At 36.8% G+C, this 23,275-nt stretch overlaps 1 protein-coding gene across 5 annotated transcripts; it reads left to right on the forward strand.

The window, feature by feature from the left end:
- The first annotated feature begins 542 nt into the window (after positions 1-542).
- Positions 543-18,306, forward strand: LOC131944446 (CSC1-like protein 2). 5 transcript variants are annotated; one of them, XM_059305053.1, is made up of 25 exons: positions 543-683; positions 1,964-2,177; positions 2,346-2,428; positions 2,906-2,941; positions 3,984-4,019; positions 6,581-6,671; positions 6,809-6,846; positions 7,014-7,153; positions 7,526-7,577; positions 8,446-8,554; positions 10,094-10,167; positions 10,411-10,491; positions 10,673-10,784; positions 10,934-11,067; positions 11,209-11,334; positions 11,649-11,808; positions 12,243-12,349; positions 12,771-12,857; positions 13,170-13,226; positions 13,668-13,830; positions 14,280-14,385; positions 15,277-15,444; positions 15,574-15,689; positions 15,804-15,869; positions 16,083-18,306. In XM_059305053.1, exons 2-25 carry the CDS (start codon positions 2,019-2,021, stop codon positions 16,224-16,226), a joined length of 2,445 nt encoding a protein of 814 aa, XP_059161036.1. In that variant the 5' UTR covers positions 543-683; positions 1,964-2,018; the 3' UTR covers positions 16,227-18,306. The 5 variants fall into 5 exon arrangements, with proteins under 5 accessions (XP_059161036.1, XP_059161037.1, XP_059161039.1 ...); XM_059305054.1 differs by having other exon boundaries at positions 543-642; XM_059305056.1 differs by lacking the exon at positions 3,984-4,019 and having other exon boundaries at positions 544-683.
- The last annotated feature ends 4,969 nt before the right edge of the window (positions 18,307-23,275 follow it).

Genomic DNA, 23,275 nt, shown 5'->3' on the forward strand with positions numbered 1-23,275 from the left:
CGCACAGACTGAACTACAGATGAACTCTATGAATATTCCAACCCTTACAAATTGTGTCTTAAATGTGAACGGGGGGGGGGAGCATTGGAACCAGTGGAGAGAACTCTGGCAGACTGTTGACTTCCTAGAAAACACGACAGGGGGGGGGGGGTACTTAAAAAAACAAGTCGCATCATTTGTGGAACCCATGGCAAAAAAAATCGAATGAGACTGCGCCAAGCATATTCCAAGACAATATTCGACGAGCCGAAGCTAGAGAGTGACATTAGTGACACTGTTATCAGAAATCAATACTGACATCTTATGTTCCACCCTCGACACCACGGTTCTTTAATTACACGTACAGTAGTCCACTCTAGAACCCCCACGCTCATGTTTGATTGTCTTCCAAGTTTGTGCCGTGGACATTACTCTCCAACCGGAGCTAATAACGCGGCATAATTTACCAAAGCCGGCCCTTACCTCCCCTTCTTGTCGGATCGATAATGTCGCACCACAGCCTCCATTGATAGTGTTGCAGACGACCGAGAAGAGGAGCCCGCGATTGGGGTTTGTGTGGGGTAAAAATACTCGTGATCTCAGCGTTATGGATTGATTAGCCTTCTGGACAAGACATACGAATGTGCAGACGTCAGGATTATTGTGGGTATTTATGGGCGAGCCTGACCTGCCTCGTGAAAACGGTTGGTTTTATTCTTACAGCTGACCCGTGCTGAAGATGCTCTTCTGCTCGTCTGTTTACGCGGGGAGAAGTTATTTATAGAACGTGCGATAAATGAACAGATAGTCTCTTATTTATTGAAGCTGAGTACTGGGTGTTTCTCTAGCGCTACTTCTGGCTGCAGTCACGATTGGTGGGGATTTTAGAGCACTTACTACAGTATTATTTACTCATGATAAACCTGATTGCGTACATAATTTTTGTTCTTTGTATCAAAGACATGTTCTAACACAGTTTTTTCTCCACTTCAATCGGGAATCTGAAAATTGTACTTAGACGAAAATATTTTTATAGTTCACTTAGATTTTACTACATTACTAGATCTAATTGTAATAACTATTTTGACTAGTTTATAATAAAATGTATTTAGCTCTTTTCAATGAATACAAGTTAGCTTCCCTATATTCTTCTAATGTATTATTTAGTCTGTTGTCTGGCAAATGCCTTTTTTTTGTACTGACAGTTACATTTTGACAAGTGTGCTGTTTTATTTGTCAGTTTCAGATTGACAAGTGTGCTGTTTTATTTGTCAGTTTCAGATTGACAAGTGTGCTGTTTTATTTGTCAGTTTCAGATTGACAAGTGTGCTGTTTTATTTGTCAGTTTCAGATTGATAAGTGTGCTGTTTTATTTGTCAGTTTCAGATTGATAAGTGTGCTGTTTTATTTGTCAGTTTCAGATTGACAAGTGTGCTGTTTTATTTGTCAGTTTCAGATTGATAAGTGTGCTGTTTTATTTGTCAGTTTAAGATCAACTAATCCCTGAACCACTGACCAGTGTCCAGCATGTCATTAACAGATAATGCAAACACTTGATATGTCTTTACCTGACAGCTCATCAAACATCTGTAAACCCCCTCCCCCTCAAACTTTTGATTTGCACCCCCTCCCCCCCCCCTCAGACTTTTGATTTGCACCCTCCCCCCCTCAAACTTTTGATTTGCAACCTCCCCCCTCAAACTTTTGATTTGCACCCCCCCCCCCACCCTCAAACTTTTGATGATTTGCACCCCCCCTCAAACTTTTGATTTGCACCCCCCGCTCAACCTTTATGTATCTACCGAGGGGTCTATGGGGGGGGGGGGTTCTTACACCCCCTAACCCCCAGCCTGCCTAAGCCACTGATCATTACAAATTGCTAATTGATTGTGATAACATCACATCTCTTTCATTTGGCTCCACATATCAAATAATATTTTCTAAATGGTTATTTATATTGTTTTCTTTCTTTTCTTTTATCCAGATGTAAACCACTCATTGATGATGTAGATAGGTCAACAGAGTAATTAGCTTTAAAAATGGACTCGTTAGTTCATGAGAGCAGCACCAGCTCTCCATTCAATGAAACACCAAACTGCCAGGAGGTGGCTCGCTACGGGAATAAAACTCACATTTTCCTGTATGACAAGTATAATGGCATACCAGATAACCTGATTATCAATGTTGTTGTATTTGTGGTAGGTTTCAAGTTCACTCACTGAATTTTTTTACATTTACAAACTTTAATTGGATTTAGTTGGTTTTAGACTTGGTAATGGAAAAGGTAATATGATGTATAGGTTTAATAAGTACAAAATATAAATATACAGAAACAGAAAATATGTATATGAAGTTTTTGTTTACAGTGCCTTTTGTTCTTATTTACAATACTGAGGAAGATTGCCTGGGATTATGGACGTTTGGCTTTGGTGAACAGGACAGAGGAAAAGTAAGTGATACATCATGGCTGTTGTGGTGTTAAGTGGTGTAACACAGGCTTGATGAGTGTTGTAATATATGGACACTTTTCTATTGTAAATGTTACAAGATGGCTGTTTTGGTCCTATGTATTAAGTGGTGTAACACAGGCTTGATGAGTGTTGTAATATATGGACACTTTTCTATGTTGTAAATGTTACAAGATGGCTGCTTTTGTCACTGCTATGTATTAACTGGTGTTACTTTGACATGTAGGTACGCAGATCTATGTTGTATCCACATATTCATAACAATCCAGTCATCACCAATGATGAATGTTTTTATCAAGTTATTGTGTTACCTATCTGCTAACTAGTCTATGTGACATAGAACTATACAACCTCACTGGAACTATTAGTTTAGTAGACATGTACCATCCAGTTTATCATATCAACAACAAAATTAGCTAAGAATAAATTTATTTTCAAAGCTTGTTTTTATTTTAAAGTGATGGGATGCCCTTGGTATTTCGAAAGCCAAAGGTGTAAGTATTGTTGTCAACAATTTGAGTTGATTGTGTTTCAAGTTTTTCAACAGATACTTTTCTAAAGCAATTATTATAGTGCAACTTTTCCACAGAATTTTTTTATTTTTTTTATTTCAAAGTTTAAATCAGAAATTTAGTTTTGAGGTTTAGGTATTTAAAACTACTAAATATTCTTTAAATTTTCCTACCCCTTTAATTACTATTTGAGTAAATTTACTATGTATGAGAGAACTCTAAAATTAAGAGACCAGTGATGTATTTGATAAATTAATATTTTAAATTATGTTTATTTTGACTTAGAGTTGACATTGAAAATAAACAAGTGTTACTTTTATAGGCTGTTTCTCCTAAGAGTAAAATTTTTGTATAAAATATACAATTTTAGCTTCAAGTTTTTTCTTTTGACCTCTAAGTGTCGTTTGGTAATGTTTTAAATAGAAATAAACATTGGAGAGAAAATGAGCCAACTTGTTTTAATTTATAGTTTACGGAAATGGCGCCGTTGTTTAGGAATTCTAAATATGTAAGTTTTTTTTATATCATGGCTCAGCAAATTACTTTTTGTTAGGGTGTTCAAAGTTTACATTCCTGTGAGATAAAAGCTCACTCCTTAACAACAGTAATTCAGTGAAATTATATTTTAAAATTTGTTGGGCTCTGATAGGTTGTTCCAAGTTTTTGTTACAAATATCACAGCTCACAACTGTGAATCTTTACCTGTTCTTTTTGTTCATGTTTCTCATGTCTTTATTGGTTTGAAATGATGAAGTTGTTTCAAGTTATTTAGAGAGGGTTGCAGCCCTTTGGTTTATATATTCTAATGAAGGTTGTAATGACGGCCTCCTTCTACTGTACAACATTACTTACTTATATGTGTTTGTCTATGTGGTGTTTGTTGAATGTAGTCTGTGAATTTTTGTCTTAAAATAGGGTTTCCTTTAAAGGCACCTTCCTTTAGTTTAAGCTTGCATAGGTTGATTTATCATTGATTTGATGGTCTGTTAATGAAATTTTTGTTTCAAATAAATGTTTCTTTCAGTCAGGGGATTAATGGCAACAAATCCAGCTATAATGTGTAGGTAGAATTTAATAGCAGCATTGAGTGGCTGGGTAGGAAGCTGTGCTTGTTCCCTGTGAGATGGTGCTGACCTCAGCATGCACTAGTGGCATGTGCTGTAGGGATTGGTTCAATGTTTATCTTATGAGACCAGGTGCTCCGCAGTTTTTACAGCTTTAGAGATGACCGGACCCACATTTCATTTGCTAAATGTGTTAGAGGGTTTAATTAGTTCCTAACATTTATGTTGGTCAAATTTAAAAAAAAATATTATTACAAGTTTAAATAAATCTTGTACAAACTATTTAATCCAAACCATGTTTTGCAATTAAAACTTAAAAAATGAGCCCCATCCTGGCAACAGTCTGTAACAAGTGACATCATCTCCAGGGGACAGCACAGCGTAGACAGCTTCAGCAGCTACAGGGGCATTGCATTTCTCTAGCCTCATGGCAATATTTATACACCTAATCATTCAAACCCTCAACCTTTTTCCTAATATGTAACAGCCAGTATATTTCACTTTTAAAAATAATTTCCTAACAACTATTTCCTTTCTGCTTAATTTTTAAAATTGGTTTTGTTTAAAGAACAAACAATAATCTATTAATAGCTCTTAAGGCATACTAAATTATCTATGTAGAATACATAAAACCTAATAGCTTCATCTGTGTAACAGATAAAAACTAAGATTACATTATTTATTTTGATTAACACTGTCTGTGGCAAATGTTTCAAATAACACCAGTGTTTTTCTTAACAAATTTTCTACATAGCCTTCATTTTATCAAATCTTAAAAGCTATTGCAATATACACAAATTCTTAATCACACATTTTATATATATAGTACACTTTGTCATATAATTACTTTCTAAAAATTTACCAAGCATGCTTATACATTATTTTTTTAGCTTTTATTCTTTATATATGCAGTTCTGTTGTATATTAATAACCCATACTATCCAAGTTATTTGTTTAAATTAATTTGAAATGATATATTAAAGGTTTTCATCTTGCCACATGATTTTATGTTAAAACTTTCTTATTAAAAGCTTTTATGGTAATTCAAGCTTTCAAGTATTGTGTTTAAGGGTCCTTTCTCTAAGGTATTTTATAACATGTCCACTCAGCTTCTTCACTCAAATTGAAATTTTTTATCTCATATTATTTAAAAATGTATGATGTATTTGACCATTCTTAATACCGACAAAATATTTCCTAATATACCCTATAATATTTGAAACATTGTTTTTAGATCGTGCCTTTTTTTTTGCATCTAAACTATTTTCAGTTCCAGTGTTTCTGATATTGTAGAAGTAGCAGTCATGTGAAGAGTGCCACACTAACAAAATTTGCCATTTTTGTTTCCCTTGTTTGTCAAATCTGTCTTTGTAGTTATTAGATCTTAACATTATAATAACTCTTCGTCCTCATTTTCAAAATGATCAGAAATTTTTCTCATAACCCTGAAAATAATAAGTTTGAAACAAATGTTAAATAACCAAGAAATTATGGTCAAATGTCTTAATTTATTTAATGTTTTTAAACCCCTTTTAAAAAAAAAAAGTCATATCAATATACATTTTATTTTTATCTTCTCATATTTACTTTGTCGTATATACGTAGTATAGAGAAAGTATTTTAATCGTGCAAAAAAAAACAATCGAGATTTTTACAAATCTCGACGTTTTACACCTCACTGATACGGAAAAACATAATTTTGCAATCTTGTCCGTATGTCTGTGTGTGTGTCTGTGTGTGTGTGTGTGTAAACACGATTACTTGAGTACCGTTACAGCTAGGTTGATGAAATTTCATATATAAGTATTTTATCAAAATCGTAGATCCGTATCAACTTTTGAGCGATTTCCGATAACCGGAAGTGGTACTTTTTCTCCTTTGAATTTTTCAAAAGCCTATAACTTGAGTACTATTTCAGATAGATAAATGAAATTTCACATGTAAGTAAAAGATCTAATTCTCTACCTTCTGTTAAATTTTGTATACTTTCCGTTGACGGGAAGTACTAATTTACGCTATTTCCGATTTCTCAAAAACGCATCTAAATTTATAAAGTACTAATAATATTGCGCACCATTATGAACATCTTTATTCGGCGTTCGCTTGGTGTGCAATACTTTTTTCTATGAGATTCTATTTTATTTTAAAAAGTTTATGTATTTAAAATGGATTAAAAATCATAACTATATCCCGAGTTCCCATCCCCTGTTGTTTTATATAAGAATATTCGAGAAAGTTTAGGGGAGATCACTCCCGGTTTATTTTATTCTATTATGAATTTATTGAATAAAAAGATTGATAAGCTTGTCAAATCAGTGATATTTTAAAATTTAAATTGTAAAAAAATTTACTTAATTATAACATATATATTTTGTTTTATATTTTAAATTGTTTTTCATAACAGGTGAAAAGTAATCAATTGTTTACTAAATAATTTAAGCATTTAATTTATTTAGATCCTTATTTAATCTGTTATTTTTTCTATTAAGTTAAAACAGATTAAACAGGTTAAGTTGTATGTTGACGTGTATGTTTAATTCTGTACCATTCCCCCTAGATGGACATCATTATTTTTTGGTGACCGAGACCGGAGGTCAATGCATGGCTCTCAGGAATCCCTGGACACAGCAGTGACCTCACAAGACAAGGTGAGTGTGTCACCACTTAGACTTTTGGCCACCTACCTGTTGCCTATCTAATTTATGTGGAAACCACATTTTTTTAAGTGGGGGGGGGGTCTTTAAATAAATTGTTTGAAAAAAACTCTTATTTTAAATTGTTTCAGGGTGTATTCCGTTGGATAATTGCATTTTGGAGACTGAGGTGAGTAGATTTAAATATGAAGTAGACCTTTACTAACTTCTAAACAAACTTCTTCAGTAGATATATATGCTTTGCCTTAGCTAAAAACAAGTAATATAGATAGCAAATTTGCCATGAAAATACCAGAATCTCTGTGTTTAAACTTGTGGGTATATTTTGTTTGTCAGAGACGTGGACATCCTGAACAAGTGTGGTAAAGATGCCATCCAGTACTTGTCTTTTCAGCGCTACCTGCTGGTCTATATCACCATAGTTACAGTTTTGTCTGTGGGAGTTATCCTCCCAATCAACTTTCAGGGATCACTGTGTAAGTCTCAAGTTGGTTTTTATTCTTTTGGGCATTGTCTCATTTTTTCAAGATTATTATTTGCTTTGGACTGGTTTTATCAAGATTATTGTTATTTGGTTTAAAAAATGAATACTAATTTTCTACTGCAGTTTCAGATATTTGTTTAAGATGATGAAACTGCTGTTTTACACATTAAATAATTGGTTGAAATATTTAAACATATTTTGTTAGAATTAAATACTTATTTTAGAAAGTTGAAATAAAATAATTTTAAGCTTGTTATCTATGAGTTGAAACTTTGATTACACCATTATATCTCATAGTAATTATCAACAAAATTGACATCCCCATAACACTTGTAAATATTTTTTTAATATTATTTGTTCTTAGTGGGAACAGCTGCTGATTTTGGACACACAACAATTGGTAATTTAGAATCAAAGTAAGTTTAGTGTTGATGTTTAATAACCTTAGTGTTTGAAGAATCTGTTGTTAGCAGATGGAAAAACTCTGTTTGTCATAAACCTTGTGTGTTACAGTGATCCAATTGTGTGGGTCCACACTGTCATGTTAGATTAAGTGCCATAAACCTTGTGTGTTACAGTGATCCAATCCTGTGGGTCCACACTGTCATGTTAGATTAAGTGCCATAAACCTTGTGTGTTACAGTGATCCAATCCTGTGGGTCCACACTGTCATGTTAGATTAGTTGCCATAAACCTTGTGTGCTACAGTGATCCAATCCTGTGGGTCCACACTGTCATGTTAGATTAAGTGCCATAAACCTTGTGTGTTACAGTGATCCAATTGTGTGGGTCCACGCTGTCATGTTAGATTAAGTGCCATAAACCTTGTGTGTTACAGTGATCCAATCCTGTGGGTCAACACTGTCATGTTAGATTAAGTGCCATAAACCTTGTGTGTTACAGTGATCCAATCCTGTGGGTCATGTTAGATTAAGTGCCATAAACCTTGTGTGTTACAGTGATCCAATTGTGTGGGTCCACACTGTCATGTTAGATTAAGTGCCCTAAACCTTGTGTGTTACAGTGATCCAATCCTATGGGTCCACACTGTCATGTTAGATTAAGTGCCATAAACCTTGTGTGTTACAGTGATCCAATCCTATGGGTCCACACTGTCATGTTAGATTAAGTGCCATAAACCTTGTGTGTTACAGTGATCCAATCCTGTGCGTCCACACTGTCATGTTAGATTAATTGCCATAAACCTTGTGTGTTACAGTGATCCAATCCTGTGCGTCCACACTGTCATGTTAGATTAATTGCCATAAACCTTGTGTGTTACAGTGATCCAATCCTGTGGGTCCACGCTGTCATGGCTGTTGTTTATCTTGTCATCGTCATCGCTGTCCTCAGTCACTTCCGTCTGAACCTGGATGTTGAGGAGGACGAGCAGGTAGGGTTTGTCATTCACATTGTATAGATTGTAGCCACACATACATTTGTACTGATTGTAGCCGCACATACATTTGTACTGATTGTAGCCACACATACATTTGTACTGATTGTAGCCACACATACATTTGTACTGATTGTAGCCGCACATACATTTGTACTGATTGTAGCCACACATACATTTGTACTGATTGTAGCCACACATACATTTGTACTGATTGTAGCCGCACATACATTTGTACTGATTGTAGCCACACATACATTTGTACTGATTGTAGCCGCACATACATTTGTACTGATTGTAGCCACACATACATTTGTACTGATTGTAGCCACACATACATTTGTACTGATTGTAGCCACACATACATTTGTACTGATGATTGTAGCCACACATACATTTGTACTGATTGTAGCCACACATACATTTGTACTGATTGTAGCCACACATACATTTGTACTGATTGTAGCCACACATACATTTGTACTGATGATTGTAGCCACACATACATTTGTACTGATTGTAGCCACACATACATTTGTACTGATTGTAGCCACACATACATTTGTACTGATTGTAGCCACACATACATTTGTACTGATGATTTTAGCCACACATACATTTGTACTGATTGTAGCCACACATACATTTGTACTGATTGTAGCCACACATACATTTGTACTGATTGTAGCCACACATACATTTGTACTGATGATTGTAGCCACACATACATTTGTACTGATTGTAGCCGCACATACATTTGTACTGATTGTAGCCGCACATACATTTGTACTGATTGTAGCCACACATACATTTGTACTGATTGTAGCCACACATACATTTGTACTGATTGTAGCTGCACATACATTTGTACTGATTGTAGCCGCACATACATTTGTAATGATTGTAGCCACACATACATTTGTACTGATTGTAGCCGCACATACATTTGTACTGATTGTAGCCGCACATACATTTGTACTGATTGTAGCCACACATACATTTGTACTGATGATTGTAGCCACACATACATTTGTACTGATTGTAGCCACACATACATTTGTACTGATTGTAGCCACACATACATTTGTACTGATTGTAGCCACACATACATTTGTACTGATTGTAGCCACACATACATTTGTACTGATTGTAGCCACACATACATTTGTACTGATTGTAGCTGCACATACATTTGTACTGATTGTAGCCACACATACATTTGTACTGATGATTGTAGCCACACATACATTTGTACTGATTGTAGCCACACATACATTTGTACTGATGATTGTAGCCACACATACATTTGTACTGATGATTGTAGCCGCACATACATTTGTACTGATTGTAGCTGCACATACATTTGTACTGATTGTAGCTGCAGACACCATAATTTTCATTTCAACTAAACCCTCAAGGCGAGTTATTTCTAGTAAGGGGTGCTCAATTGATGACGTCACTTACCTTAAGGGTATGGAAGAGGTTAAGTTAAGTTCAATGATTTAAGACTGAGGTCATTTGGTTATCATCTCCCAGGTGAGCAGGACACTGATGATATCCAACTTGCCCAAACACAAGTGTTTTCACAGCGTCATGTTGCAACACTTTCAGTGAGTGGACCAGCTTTTTTTTCTATCTCAACCATCATGTTATAGCACTTCCATTGTGTCACTTTGTTTGGTTTGGTAGTTATTCTCCCCTCAGCCATACTTGTTGCATTCATTCAGTGCAGCCAATCTTAATCTCTATTTAACATGAACCGTGACTAACCTTCCCTAAACCTTTTATTAATACCACCCCTCCCCCCAACTCTTCCATGGCATTGACTCTATCCCTTTTCTCACCTGTACCAGAGAAGCCTACCCAGAGTCTACAGTGACTGACATCCAGTTTGCTTATGACATCGCTGGCCTGGTTTTACTGGACAAACACAGGTAACAGCTTCAATCTTTGACTAATCAATCTTACTTAGTTTAGATACAACTTACCAGCTTACTTTTTTAATCTTACAGTTTTGTTTTTTATACAACCTAATTTTTAAAATTATAGTTCAAGGAGGTTAAAATAAATTTTTGTTACTGCCCCTCCTCTGCCCTCTCCCCATCATGCCATCAGACGCAGTGCTGCTGAGGCCCGGCTGTTTTGTGAAATGGACTATAAAAAGACTGGCCAGCGTCCAGTGATGAGACCAGTGGTCTGTGGCCAGATCTGCTGCTGTTGTGCTCAGGTGGGTCTTTGGTTTACTGTAGCACCTGGCTTGTCCTACCCTAGCTGCCCTCAGTTTACCCATATGTAGGACATGGGGTATGTAAGAAATAGTAGTCCTTGTATGGCCCTGTGAATAGTGTGACTAAACCAGTGATTTCTTGTATTAAGGTGGATGCCATGAACTTTTACCAAGATGAAGAAGCTGAGCTGAAGAAGGCTTGTGAGGAAGAGAAGGTCACAGCGTACCAGACCCCACTGGGAATTTCTTTCATCACTTTAGCCTCTGAATCTCAGGCCCAGAGGTATAGACAGGCTGATCTTTCTAGCTCTCATTCAAGTCTTTTAGTGAAATATTTCCCCACATGTGGCCATATGCTGCTTGATTTAAAATACTCCATGTCCCAGCATGCAATGTGGCCAAATGTCTGCTTTGTGTCCCCCAGGATCAGAACAGATTTCCGTGCCAGCTGTAAGGGAACCCACAACCCCCAGATGTCTAGCTTGTACCAGGAGCTCCAGGTGCAGAACTGGATCATGCATTTTGCTCCATCACCTGAGAACATTTACTGGTAGGTTCATACTGCACCATCACACCACAGTTACACACCACAGCTACACAAAGCATCACAACACAGCATCACACCACACTACACAAAGCATCACAACACAGCATCACACCACAGCTACACAAAGCATCACAACACAGCATCACAACACAGCTACACACCACAGGTACACACCACAGCTACACACCACAGCTACACAAAGCATCACAACACAGCATCACACCACAGCTACACACCACAATTACAGCTTCACTCCACCAATGTTTCTGTATGATTAGTACCTGACAAACATTGGTTGCCATGTTTTTGTCTTTAAGGGAGAATTTGTCAGTACCAGACTGGCGCTGGTGGACAGTGGCTATCTGCACAAATGGTTTCCTGGTGGTACTCCTGTTTTTCCTGACCACACCCATCATGTTCCTGCACACCCTGGACATGCTGAACATTGACATAACAAAACCTGTGGAAAACTTACATGTGTGTACTTTATTGACCTACATTTGTGTACTAGAGTTTTATTTATTTACCTACATGTGTGTACTAGAGTTTTATTTATTTACCTACATGTGTGTACTTTATTGACCTACATGTGTGTACTAGAGTTTTATTTATTTACCTACATGTGTGTACCAGTTTAATTTATTTACTTACATGTGTGTACTAGAGTTTGATTTATTTACCTACATGAATGTCCACTACATGTTTCTATGTTCAAGTATATGTTTTTTCTAGATCTTTCTTTCTTTGTTTATATATTTTGTAATAGGTCTTTTTGTTACATGGTTACTTTCCAGCCTTTGTTTTTTTTACATATCAATGTTTGTTTCTAAGAGATGCACTTAAATGAACTCACACTGCCGCTGTATGTAAGACACACCTACTATTTACTGCTTTTTGATCTGGGTCCACAGAGTGCTTACCTGGTCCAGTTTTTACCTACACTTCTGCTGTGGCTTTTCTCAGCTCTGCTGCCAAACATAGTCTACTGGTCAGACCAGATCATTGGACATTGGACCAGGTGGGTTGACCAACACACTGCCGTGTCCAGCACATCTTCAACAGCTTCACTTACCCTAAAGTCTTAGAACAACAAGGGTGTTGTTTCTTTCATTAGATATCTGCTTCATGCATCATGAAAACATTGTTTAGTTAGATATTTGCTTCAAGCCACTAAACAAACAACTAGTCAAAACAATTGTTTCATTAGACATTTGCTTCCTGCAATTAAACAAAAAAAAAACATGGGGGAGAAATGCATATTTTCTTCTGGACTATTAGCATTTTTATTCCCAATTTTGTCAGAATGTTTACAGCCCACTTCTATCATATATATCTATGAGACAGAATCCTAATTAGTGCTCTCATACATAATTGTTGTATTCACTTTGTGGATGCTAAGTGTGGCAATAGTAACAAACATCTTTCTTGTTGAAACCTAGGACTGCTGAGCACCATGCCATTATGAGGAAAACATTTATATTTCTTCTCTTCATGATTCTTATTCTACCGTCTCTTGGACTAACCAGGTAATTACTATGTATTGCTGCAATCACATCACACTATTACAATGTGTTGTTTCCATCATTAGGACCTAAAAGTACATAACACATAGTTTTATGTATCTCTCTTATTCTGGACTACAAACATGACCATTATTTCAAAGTCAGCTACTTAAATCATATTTATATGAAAAATATTCATTTTTTGTTAACTGATCTACTTTCATAAACACTGAATCTTTGATGTCCTTAAATAAGTAAACTACAGCAAAATTTATATCATGTAAAATATTTTGAAATTATATTTTCAATGGAAATTTTTTTTTTTTCATTTAACAGCGCTAAAGCACTTTTTGAGTGGATCGTAATAGGCCGTGAACGTAAACTCCAGTGGCAGTAAGTAGCTTATAAATAAGTGACGAATAAATAACTGTCTAGCTTAAAAATAAATAACTTAATATTTGACACAATGACTAACATAGAAGTGACAAATAAATAACTGTCTAGCTTAAAAATAAATTATTTGACACAATGACAAACATAGAAGTGACAAATAAATAACTGTCTCGCTTAAAAATAAATAACTTAATATTTGACACAATGACAAACATAGAAGTGACAAATAAATAACTGTCTAGCTTAAAAATAAATAACTTAATATTTGACACAATGACAAACATAGAAGTGACAAATAAATAACTGTCTAGCTTAAAAATAAATAACTTAATATTTGACACAATGACTAACAGAAGTGAGTAATCTAATCGGTGTAAATAATTTAGTTTATGTTGTTCTAAGTTTGTAAAGCTTTGCTTCACTTCTTTGTGTCATTCATAGGTGTATCTTTTTACCTGGCAATGGATCTTTCTTTGTGAATTACATCATCACATCGGCATTTATTGGAACATCCCTAGAGCTACTGCGCTTCTCTGAACTCTTTGTGTATGGGGTGAAACTGTTGTTTGCAAGGTCCCAGGCAGAGCGTGCTGCTGTAAGAAAGGTCAGTGTTTTCAAGCAAGTCTCATCCCTGCACAAACATTTTTTTCAGTGAGATGGCCACAACCTGCAGACTTAAGCCTTGAACTAACCTGAGTACCCATAACAGCTGGGTGGACTCAGGGACATCCTACAGACTTAAGCCTTGAACTAACCTGAGTACCCATAACAGCTGGGTGGACTCAGGGACATCCTACAGACTTAAGCCTTGAACTAACCTGAGTACCCATAACAGCTGGGTGGACTCAGGGACATCTTACAGCCCTAAGCCAGACTTTCTGGCTAGCAGTGGGTCCAGCCATTTGCTGATAAAGTTAACTACATCTATTTTTTATTGACACCTAAATGTGTAAATATTATTCACATAACCAGCTGTAGTATGTACATTAGATATATTTACATAGAGAGCGTAAATGTTCCTTGTCTCTACTCCTCAATGAATTTTTCTTCCAGTCAGCCCTGTGGGACTTCCAGTACGGTATCCAGTATGCTTGGATGCTATGTATGCTAGCTATCATTGTCAGCTACAGCATTCCTTGCCCATTGGTCACTCCATTTGGTAAGCTTTCATATTCTTTAAAAAACTTAAAATGCTAAAAATGAAGAACTCATTCTAGAATGGTAAAATGACATTACAATTATAATTAGGACCCTTGATAAATATTACAGCTCTTCTTCTTCATTCTTAATTTAGAGTTGGAAGGGATTTTTCAACACAATTAAGTATACGTGTCAACTGGTTATGCGCCATTGAGTTTGAGCTGTTGACTTCAATTTCAGCCTGCTTTTCTTATTGGATTTGCTTCCATAGCCTTTGTCCAACCAAGAACAAACTACAAGGCAGCAGTTGTTTGATTTTGGAGTTGTCGCTCCTAGAAAATGGCTGTCCCTAGCTATTGAGTCTAATCTGCCAGAGAGTTTGAACTACAGACTTTTCGGTTAAGCAACAATGTGCTTTACCAACTCGACCACGCAGACCCCTATATTACAGCTGTTTACTAAGAATTAGAAGTCATTGAAATGCCTTACACTGCACTGACGGCCCAATTGAAATCCACAGGTTTAATCTACCTGTTGTTCAAGCATGTGGTAGACCGCTATAACATTTTCTTTGCCTACAACTCCACAGGTTTGATCTACTTCAAGCATGTGGTAGACCGCTATAACCTTTTCTTTGCCTACAACTCCACAGGTTTGATCTACTTCAAACATGTGGTAGACCACTATAACCTTTTCTTTGCCTACAACTCCACAGGTTTGATCTACTTCAAGCATGTGGTAGACCGCTATAACATTTTCTTTGCCTACAACTCCACAGGTTTGATCTACTTCAAGCATGTGGTAGACTGCTATAACCTTTTCTTTGCCTACAACTCCACAGGTTTGATCTACCTGTTGTTCAAGCATGTGGTAGACCACTATAACCTTTTCTTTGCCTACAACTCCACAGGTTTGATCTACCTGTTGTTCAAGCATGTGGTAGACCGCTATAACATTTTCTTTGCCTACAACTCCTCACGTATTGACAAGCACATCCACGGCTCCGCTGTGACATTTGTCTTGTGGGCCGTCATACTTCTCCAAGTCAATGTTGTCTTCTTCACTGGCCTGAGAGCAGGTAACTCGCACATCTTTGGTTGGTCTTTTTCTTTTTTAGAGGCAGTTTGATGAAAATTCAAATTTAGTACTTATTTTATTTTTATACGCAATGGCTAGAAAATAAAAGTGTGATTTGTTGAATCCACAGAAGGATTTGATCCAGTGTTCATCTTCTCTGCTGTTGCTTTGTTCATCACGTTGATTATATTTGTTGGCCGTGTCAGTTTTGGTTGGTTCAAATATCTGAGACCAGCTAGATACAGGGTAAGTCACTCTCATCAGTTTTATACTTACAATTATGGAAATCTGTTGCTTCAATATCAACTAGGCTACAATTTTGTAAAGTCCTTGTTAACCAATTTTTGCCTTACTTGACAGAATTTTGAAGAGAGTGAGCCAGATACAACTACACCTGACGACTCTTCTGACACAAGCATTTCAAAAGTAATTTGTTTTATTTGCATAGCATCAACTTTTGCTAGTTAATTTGACAAAATCAGCTTCGTTAAAACAACTTTAAAGTTAAGTTATAAAAAAGGCAGCCAAAGTAACCAAAAAATTTTGAACACCAACAACAGAGTAAGAGCTTTGTGCATTTTGAATCTAAACTTTGCCAAGTCCTCAGTTTTTTCATGCAAACAACATCTTTTATTTCAGCCATTTGTCGCTGGAGTGCTGACTCAGGATTTATCTATTGACCACGAGTCCAACAGTCGCGGTGGTGGCTATGGTGCTATTGAAAACACTGGTGCTGATGACTTCTCCACTGTTCTATCTTCTACCAGACCCACACTTTCCTAAGCTGTTCTATCTTCTACCCACACTTTCCTAAGCTGTTCTATCTTCTACCCACACTTTCCTAAGCTGTTCTATCTTCTACCAGACCCACACTTTCCTAAGCTATTCTATCTTCTACACACACTTTCCTAAGCTATCTTCTACCAGACCCACACTTTCCTAAGCTGTTCTATCTTCTACCCACACTTTCCTAAGCTGTTCTATCTTCTACCAGACCCACACTTTCCTAAGCTATCTTCTACCAGACCCACACTTTCCTAAGCTGTTCTATCTTCTACCCACACTTTCCTAAGCTGTTCTATCTTCTACCAAGTCTCTACTTCCTAAATCTCTTTATTTTAATAACTCCCACGTTCAGCCGTTGTTAAAATATTTTTGTCATTGCCTTTTCATTTCGCCTGCACTGTATTTATTCGTTATCAAAACATTTTTATCTCAACTTTTTCTTTCACTATTTTTAAAAAAAATTGGTATTATTTTTTTTCTCCAATGTGATATTATAATTACTGCTAAAAATTAAAATTTTTGTTACAAACTTCCTTCTCTAGTCAGCTGTGGTAAAGTGGATCTTTTATTTCGTCAAACTTATCACTCCAGTGATACTTTTTATTTTTTAACTATCCTTGTTCAAATAAAACAAAGGAATATTGATGATCTAAAGTAAAGTTATTATTATAACTTAATCTTAACTTATGAATCAAATCAGAAACATTTTTGTTAAAGATTTTCATTGTCCTTGTGAAAAAAAAATGATTGTCTATAGTAGCAAGAGTATAAAAACCATTATTTTTTGCCTATTGATGAGGAATGTGGGAGGAATTATATAATTCATACTTAACTAGTACATTAAATAATGGTTGTTTTTTTTTCTTTATTTTTTGTGTGTGTAATTAAACAATATGTTAATCTGGAATGAGCCTATTACTTACTGTGTACAGATTGACATACCTATGTTGATGCTTTCTCAAGCCTTCATTTGATGGGTGATTTGTTGTCTATACTTTATGTTGAGATTCAAACTTTATAAAGTATTTTCCTAGGAATTTATCTCTGAATTTTCTAATGTTTGATGGCAGTATACGCAAGACAGTTTTAGACTTGGCTTGATGAAGTGTAGGATTTAGTTTTGGTTCACTTCTGCTAGGTTTGAAAAGACAACAGTAGACTTGTTGGTGTTGTGGTGTAGTGTAGGTTTTACTTCTGGTTACCTTCTGCTAGATTTGAACTGGTTTAAGAACAGAACCACAGCAGGAATATTTTAGCAGTTTATTCATGACAATAGAACCCAATTATTTTAAGCTTAACAAATAATTACTGTAAAAATTATTTTTTCCATCTTCTCACATTGTCAGTGGCAAACATTTTTTAAAGCGATTACAGCTTGAATTATACATAGCAAACATTGTTTTGTTTGGCTTAAGTTAAATATTGTGACAGTGATGTAACATGGCTTGTCTCCCTTTGTGCAGGACACTGGTGTTGTTGAAACAAAAAATGACCCCAGGTTTTCTGAAAAAATTCCAAATACATGTCCGACGTATTACATTTTTTACTGAACAGTTGACTTGTACTTGTAGTAAACATTTGTTTGATATTTTATTAATGGTGAATTAGAATCTTAATTTGCATAATTTAATTTATATCGACTGATTTACTTAGTGTTTGTTAAATGTTTTTAAGTAATACATGTTGGCTGTCCAGGGGTGTCTACAGTGAAAATAATAGATCAACTCTAGATCCAGATTAGTAGCTGGTCACAGCTAACTGACTAGATCTAGACTCTAGATCTAGCTGGAGCTTTTCAAAGTCTAGTTGTTACTAGTTGGTGCTTCTGTGTCCTGTTTTTACACTGCCCCAATTAGTTATTTTTTCTACAGTGCTTATTTATATACTGTGTAGCTTACATGTTACTGCCTAATTTTTTGTTAAAACAAGAATCATACTAGAAAGATAGATCTAGTTAAATCTATTATAATTATATTCGTTGATTTGATCAAAATGACATTTTTGTTGTATTTGTATTTAAGAGTAATGTCCCTTTGGCTGTTGTTGGTGATGTACTAAATAAAGTGATTACTTAATACGCAGTTTGGTTTTTTACTGCGTGTATGTGACTGGGAGTGGCTGATTCGTTGTGTGTGGATACAGAAGGTTCTGTTTGATTGACTCAGTAAAGAATCAACGTTTCAGGGTACAATCTGATGCAACTATTTTAATAAGAGATACATAAAAAATAATAGCCAATAATAACTGAAATATTTTGAAAGTGGAGCGTTTAGTGAAAATATGCAGTCTTTTGTCGCCTGCTTCTTGAACCTGCTCCCCACGTATCACAAATGACATGTAATTTAAAAACGTTTACCACTCGCCGCATATTCACGACAAAACGCCATTTAAAACTAGGCTCTAATTGTCCGTTAACAAGGGGATGTAGTTTTTAGCTTCTAAATTATCGCCCTTGCTTGTAGCCATCAGAGTTATCTGATCTTTTAACAATCGTATCACGTGAAGGGCGTCTTGACGAGGGGTTAATTACACGTGCAGGGCACGTGCTGTGGTCATCATTTGCCCGTGGTTGGCCATCATTAGCTTGCCGTTGGGAATGATTTGATGGTATTGGCCATCTATTTTCCCTTCTCCAATGGTCTTTCTTACCGCGACAGAATACTGTGTTCTACAGCCGTGTTAACACACACAGACAATTCTACACCTGTGTTGACTGTTGACACACACTAAGACAATTCTACAGTCATGTTTACACACAACACAAAGACGATCCCAGGAAATTAAAAAAAACATTATTCACCAAGGCAATCCAAGTGTACTAGATCTAAACTCACCCCATACCCACCCCCTTTACAGCCCACTGACGATTATTTTTAATATTTTTTTTTTTTTTGCTTACCGTTCGATCAGGCGCTGGCTATCAACGATGAATATAAAATTTGATGCCATTAAATTAATGTTAAGTTGACTTTTATCCGACTGATGTAATTGCGGGTATCGATTCCTGCGATATCGACCAGCTCGATATCCGGTAGCAACCACTTCCATTTACTGGCCCTGGAATCGGGGGATAATTTGCTTGTTTTCTTTCTTTGGAATCACTCCTTCAGCTTGTACTTCAATGGGCAGGTCTCAGGTCACGCCCAGGTAAAGTGTGTGTGTGTGTGTATGTATAGGTGTGTGTGTATGTATGGGTGTGTATGTGTGTGTGTGTGTATAATTGTGCGTATGCATGTATAGATGTGTGTCTGTGTGCTACAAAACTTCGGAGAGACACAGTAAAAGCCAAATAATAAGATGCCAAACGGCCCAGACAACGTTTCTCACCAGACAATATAACACATAAGAGAAAGTAACACATTAGATAAATGACACACTTCGATCATTTCTCTTATCCACCCAGTCTTGATGAGTCAAATCTCAATCAACTTATTTCACCCTGATGCAGTTAAATATCCGTTAACCTATCCCACATTATATATTCTATGTCCTAACTTTAAAACTCGTTCAAATCTCCATTAAAGTCACATTCACCATATAAATCTCTGTTAAAGTCACATTCACCCCATACTACAATCATATTTGTTAGCAGACCCGTATCGACCCCCATCTACCACCCTATAAACCCCCAACCCAACCATTTATCCGCACCATGTACCGACCCCCCCCCCCTCAAACAGGAATCAATAGCTTTTTTAACAAGTTGTTTTTAAATGGACGGAAACTGAGAAATCATTAACTATAATACCAAAAGCGGTGGTCGTTCAACAAAATTTAGCAATACGTTTTATGGCATATGTATTGGGCACAAGGTTGGTTCTAAATCTTTGAATCTCAGAACACATTGATATCCTGGGGAGCGCCAACTTGATAGAGCGACAATATTGCAGGCAAGGGCAAATAATTATCAAAATAAACCGCATGCCTGCTGTTATCCCCCATGATTACTTGAATGATTAAAAGCTCATTTATCATGATCAAATCATTCATCGATTTCTGCGGACGGCAGTTCCCCGCCTTTTACCGCTGTACATACAAATGATAATGGCAGAATTCGGCCAGATGTAAAACGTCACTTGGGCCGTTATTTGCTTTATGTATTTGGATCACTGCTCCTGTGTACGCAGTGATGTCACACACTGAAACGTCATCAAACGAGACAGTGCAATTACCGATCAGGATTACTAGGGGAGGGGTGGGTGGGGTTGGGTACCTAAAGTTAGTTGGACCGCCCAGCAGAATATTTTGTTGTATCAATGATATTGGTACTATATGATGTGGTATCAATGACAGTGGTACAGTTGTGTGTGGTATACTGACAGTTGTACTGTATGATATGGTATCCTCATAGTGGTACTGTTGTGTGTGGTATACTGACAGTTGTACTGTATGATATGGTATTCTCATAGTGGTACTGTTGTGTGTGGTATACTGACAGTTGTACTGTATGATATGGTATCCTGATATTGGTACAGTTGTGTGTGGTATACTGACAGTGGTACAGTTGTGTGTGGTATCTTGATAGCGGTACTGGTATCAATGATAGAGATACTGTTTTTATGAACCGGTGAACAGAACAGGCTGGGAGAAAGGACGGGAGATTGCACGATTTACGAGGCCATAGTCACGGTTGCCATTTTTTTAATAAATGGAGGTCACTGTTGAAACTTTATTGTAAAGGGAGGTAACTATTAAAAACTTTTTTGTCTGCATGAATAATATTTTAAGTTGATTGTACATCCCAACAGCAGTACATAGGTCTATGTGATGAATGTAAATATGGCGTTGGGGTGGGACATAATGTTGGATGCCGTTAGTTGAGCATACATGTTGTGGCTGTATAGGCCTTTATAAGAATGGGCCACACTGTGTTTCAGTATTTGGCCAATTTGGTGGTGGCCCACTACACTGACTGACGCATTTTAAATGGATAAACCTATAGGTTGTTCCACTACACTTTACTGACGCACTTTTTGATAAACCTATAGGTTGTCCCACTACACATGGAGTCCTCTCCTGCTCTACATCTGTTTGTGTGTAGCGCCAGTGATTGCTCTACCAGTTTTTATACCTGGCCAGATTTTTCTCAGGTATGATAGCCAACCTGTCATATCAACAATAAAACACCAAACAAATTGATTTTATCAAGCCGAGTTTTACCACGGATGCCAGTAAACAGCCAATCAGATGAAGGCAATTAACTGGACACAAGACAAACTACACACCAGACGGGGGGGGGGTACATCAGGTCCAGTGATCAGGACCATTACCTCAATCTAGTGATATTTTCTTACCATTAACCCCTTATAAAGCATCTTTTAGGTCCCTCTCCACCCCCTACTCCCCCAGAAGCTTGTGGGCAGGAAAAATAGACTGCCAGCGCCCTCTGTGGCGCCTTTTAATTAACCCATCCCTGGGAAATTTTTAACGCCCTCTCAAACTGATAAAGAGATTTTTAATCTGTCGACATATGCTGGCGGACCGGACAACAATTATTGACATTTTCCGTTCGCTACCATGGTCATCTGTTCGCTACAATGGTAATCTGTTAGCTACCATGGTAATCTGTTCGCTACCATGGTAATATGTTCGTTACCATGGTAATCTGTTAGCTACCATGGTAATCTGTTCGCTACCATGGTAATATGTTCGTTACCATGGTAATCTGTTCGCTACCATGGTAATCTGTTCGCTACCATGGTAATCTTTTCGTTACCATGGTAATCTGTTCGCTACCATGGTAATCTGTTCGTTACCATGGTAATCTGTAGTGTTCGCTACCATGGTAATCTGTTCGTTACCATGGTAATCTGTAGTGTTCGCTACCATGGTAATCTGCAGTGTTTGCTACCATGATAATCTGCAGTATTCGCTACCACGGTAATCTGCAGTATTCGCTACCACGGTAATCTGCAGTATTCGCTACCACGGTAATCTGCAGTATTCGCTACCATGGTAATCTGCAGTATTCGCTACCATGGTAATCTGTAGTATTCGCTACCACGGTAATCTGTAGTATTCGCTACCATGGTAATCTGCAGTATTCGCTACCATGGTAATCTGCTCGCTACCATGGTGATCTGTTCGCTACCATGGTAATCTGCAGTATTCGCTACCATGGTAATCTGCAGTATTCGCTACCATGGTAATCTGTTCGCTACCATGGTAATCTGCAGTATTCGCTACCATTGTAATCTGCAGTATTCGCTACCATGGTAATCTGCAGTATTCGCTACCATGATAATCTGCAGTATTCGCTACCATGATAATCTGCAGTATTCGCTACCATGGTAATCTGTTCGCTACCATGGTAATCTGTAGTATTCGCTACCATGGTAATCTGTAGTATTCGCTACCATGGTAATCTGCAGTATTCGCTACCATGGTAATCTGCAGTATTCGCTACCATGGTAATCTGCAGTATTCGCTACCATGGTAATCTGCAGTATTCGCTACCATGGTAATCTGCGCTGTCGAGCTTTCTTCCGGCAGGAGTTAAAGGGGAGAGAATCCGCTAAGTGTTACTCAGAAAACTCTAATGAGAAAACGACGGCTAGAGATGGAAGGCAATCGATGGACGAGGAATTACTTTTTGGGGGAACTTTTGCAGTACAACAATAAGCTGCACAATACAACATTACATTAGCTGCAGATTACATTTTAAAACTGCACAATACAACAATATATTAACGATATAACACAACATTAAGTGTACAATACATCACAATTGCTCAATGCTTATGTATATTAATTAAACAATACAATATTACATTACCTACACAACATTAGGTTTAAAGCACAATATTGTATTACATTGATAGCATAATATATCATCACTTTACCTGCACAATATATTACCAATTATAAAGCACAATAAAATACTTAATACAACATTACGCCAACAGCAGAATACATTTCACCGACAGCACAATACAACATGACATTAACAGCACAATACAACATTTAATCAACAGCAGTATACAACATTACATCAACATCACAATACAAGATTACATCAACAGCACGTCACAACACGAACTGCTGAT

This window comes from Physella acuta, unplaced genomic scaffold, assembly GCF_028476545.2.
Source record: "Physella acuta isolate Inbredline_101_S28 unplaced genomic scaffold, ASM2847654v3 ptg000494l, whole genome shotgun sequence".
Taxonomy (NCBI): Eukaryota; Metazoa; Mollusca; class Gastropoda; family Physidae; genus Physella; species Physella acuta.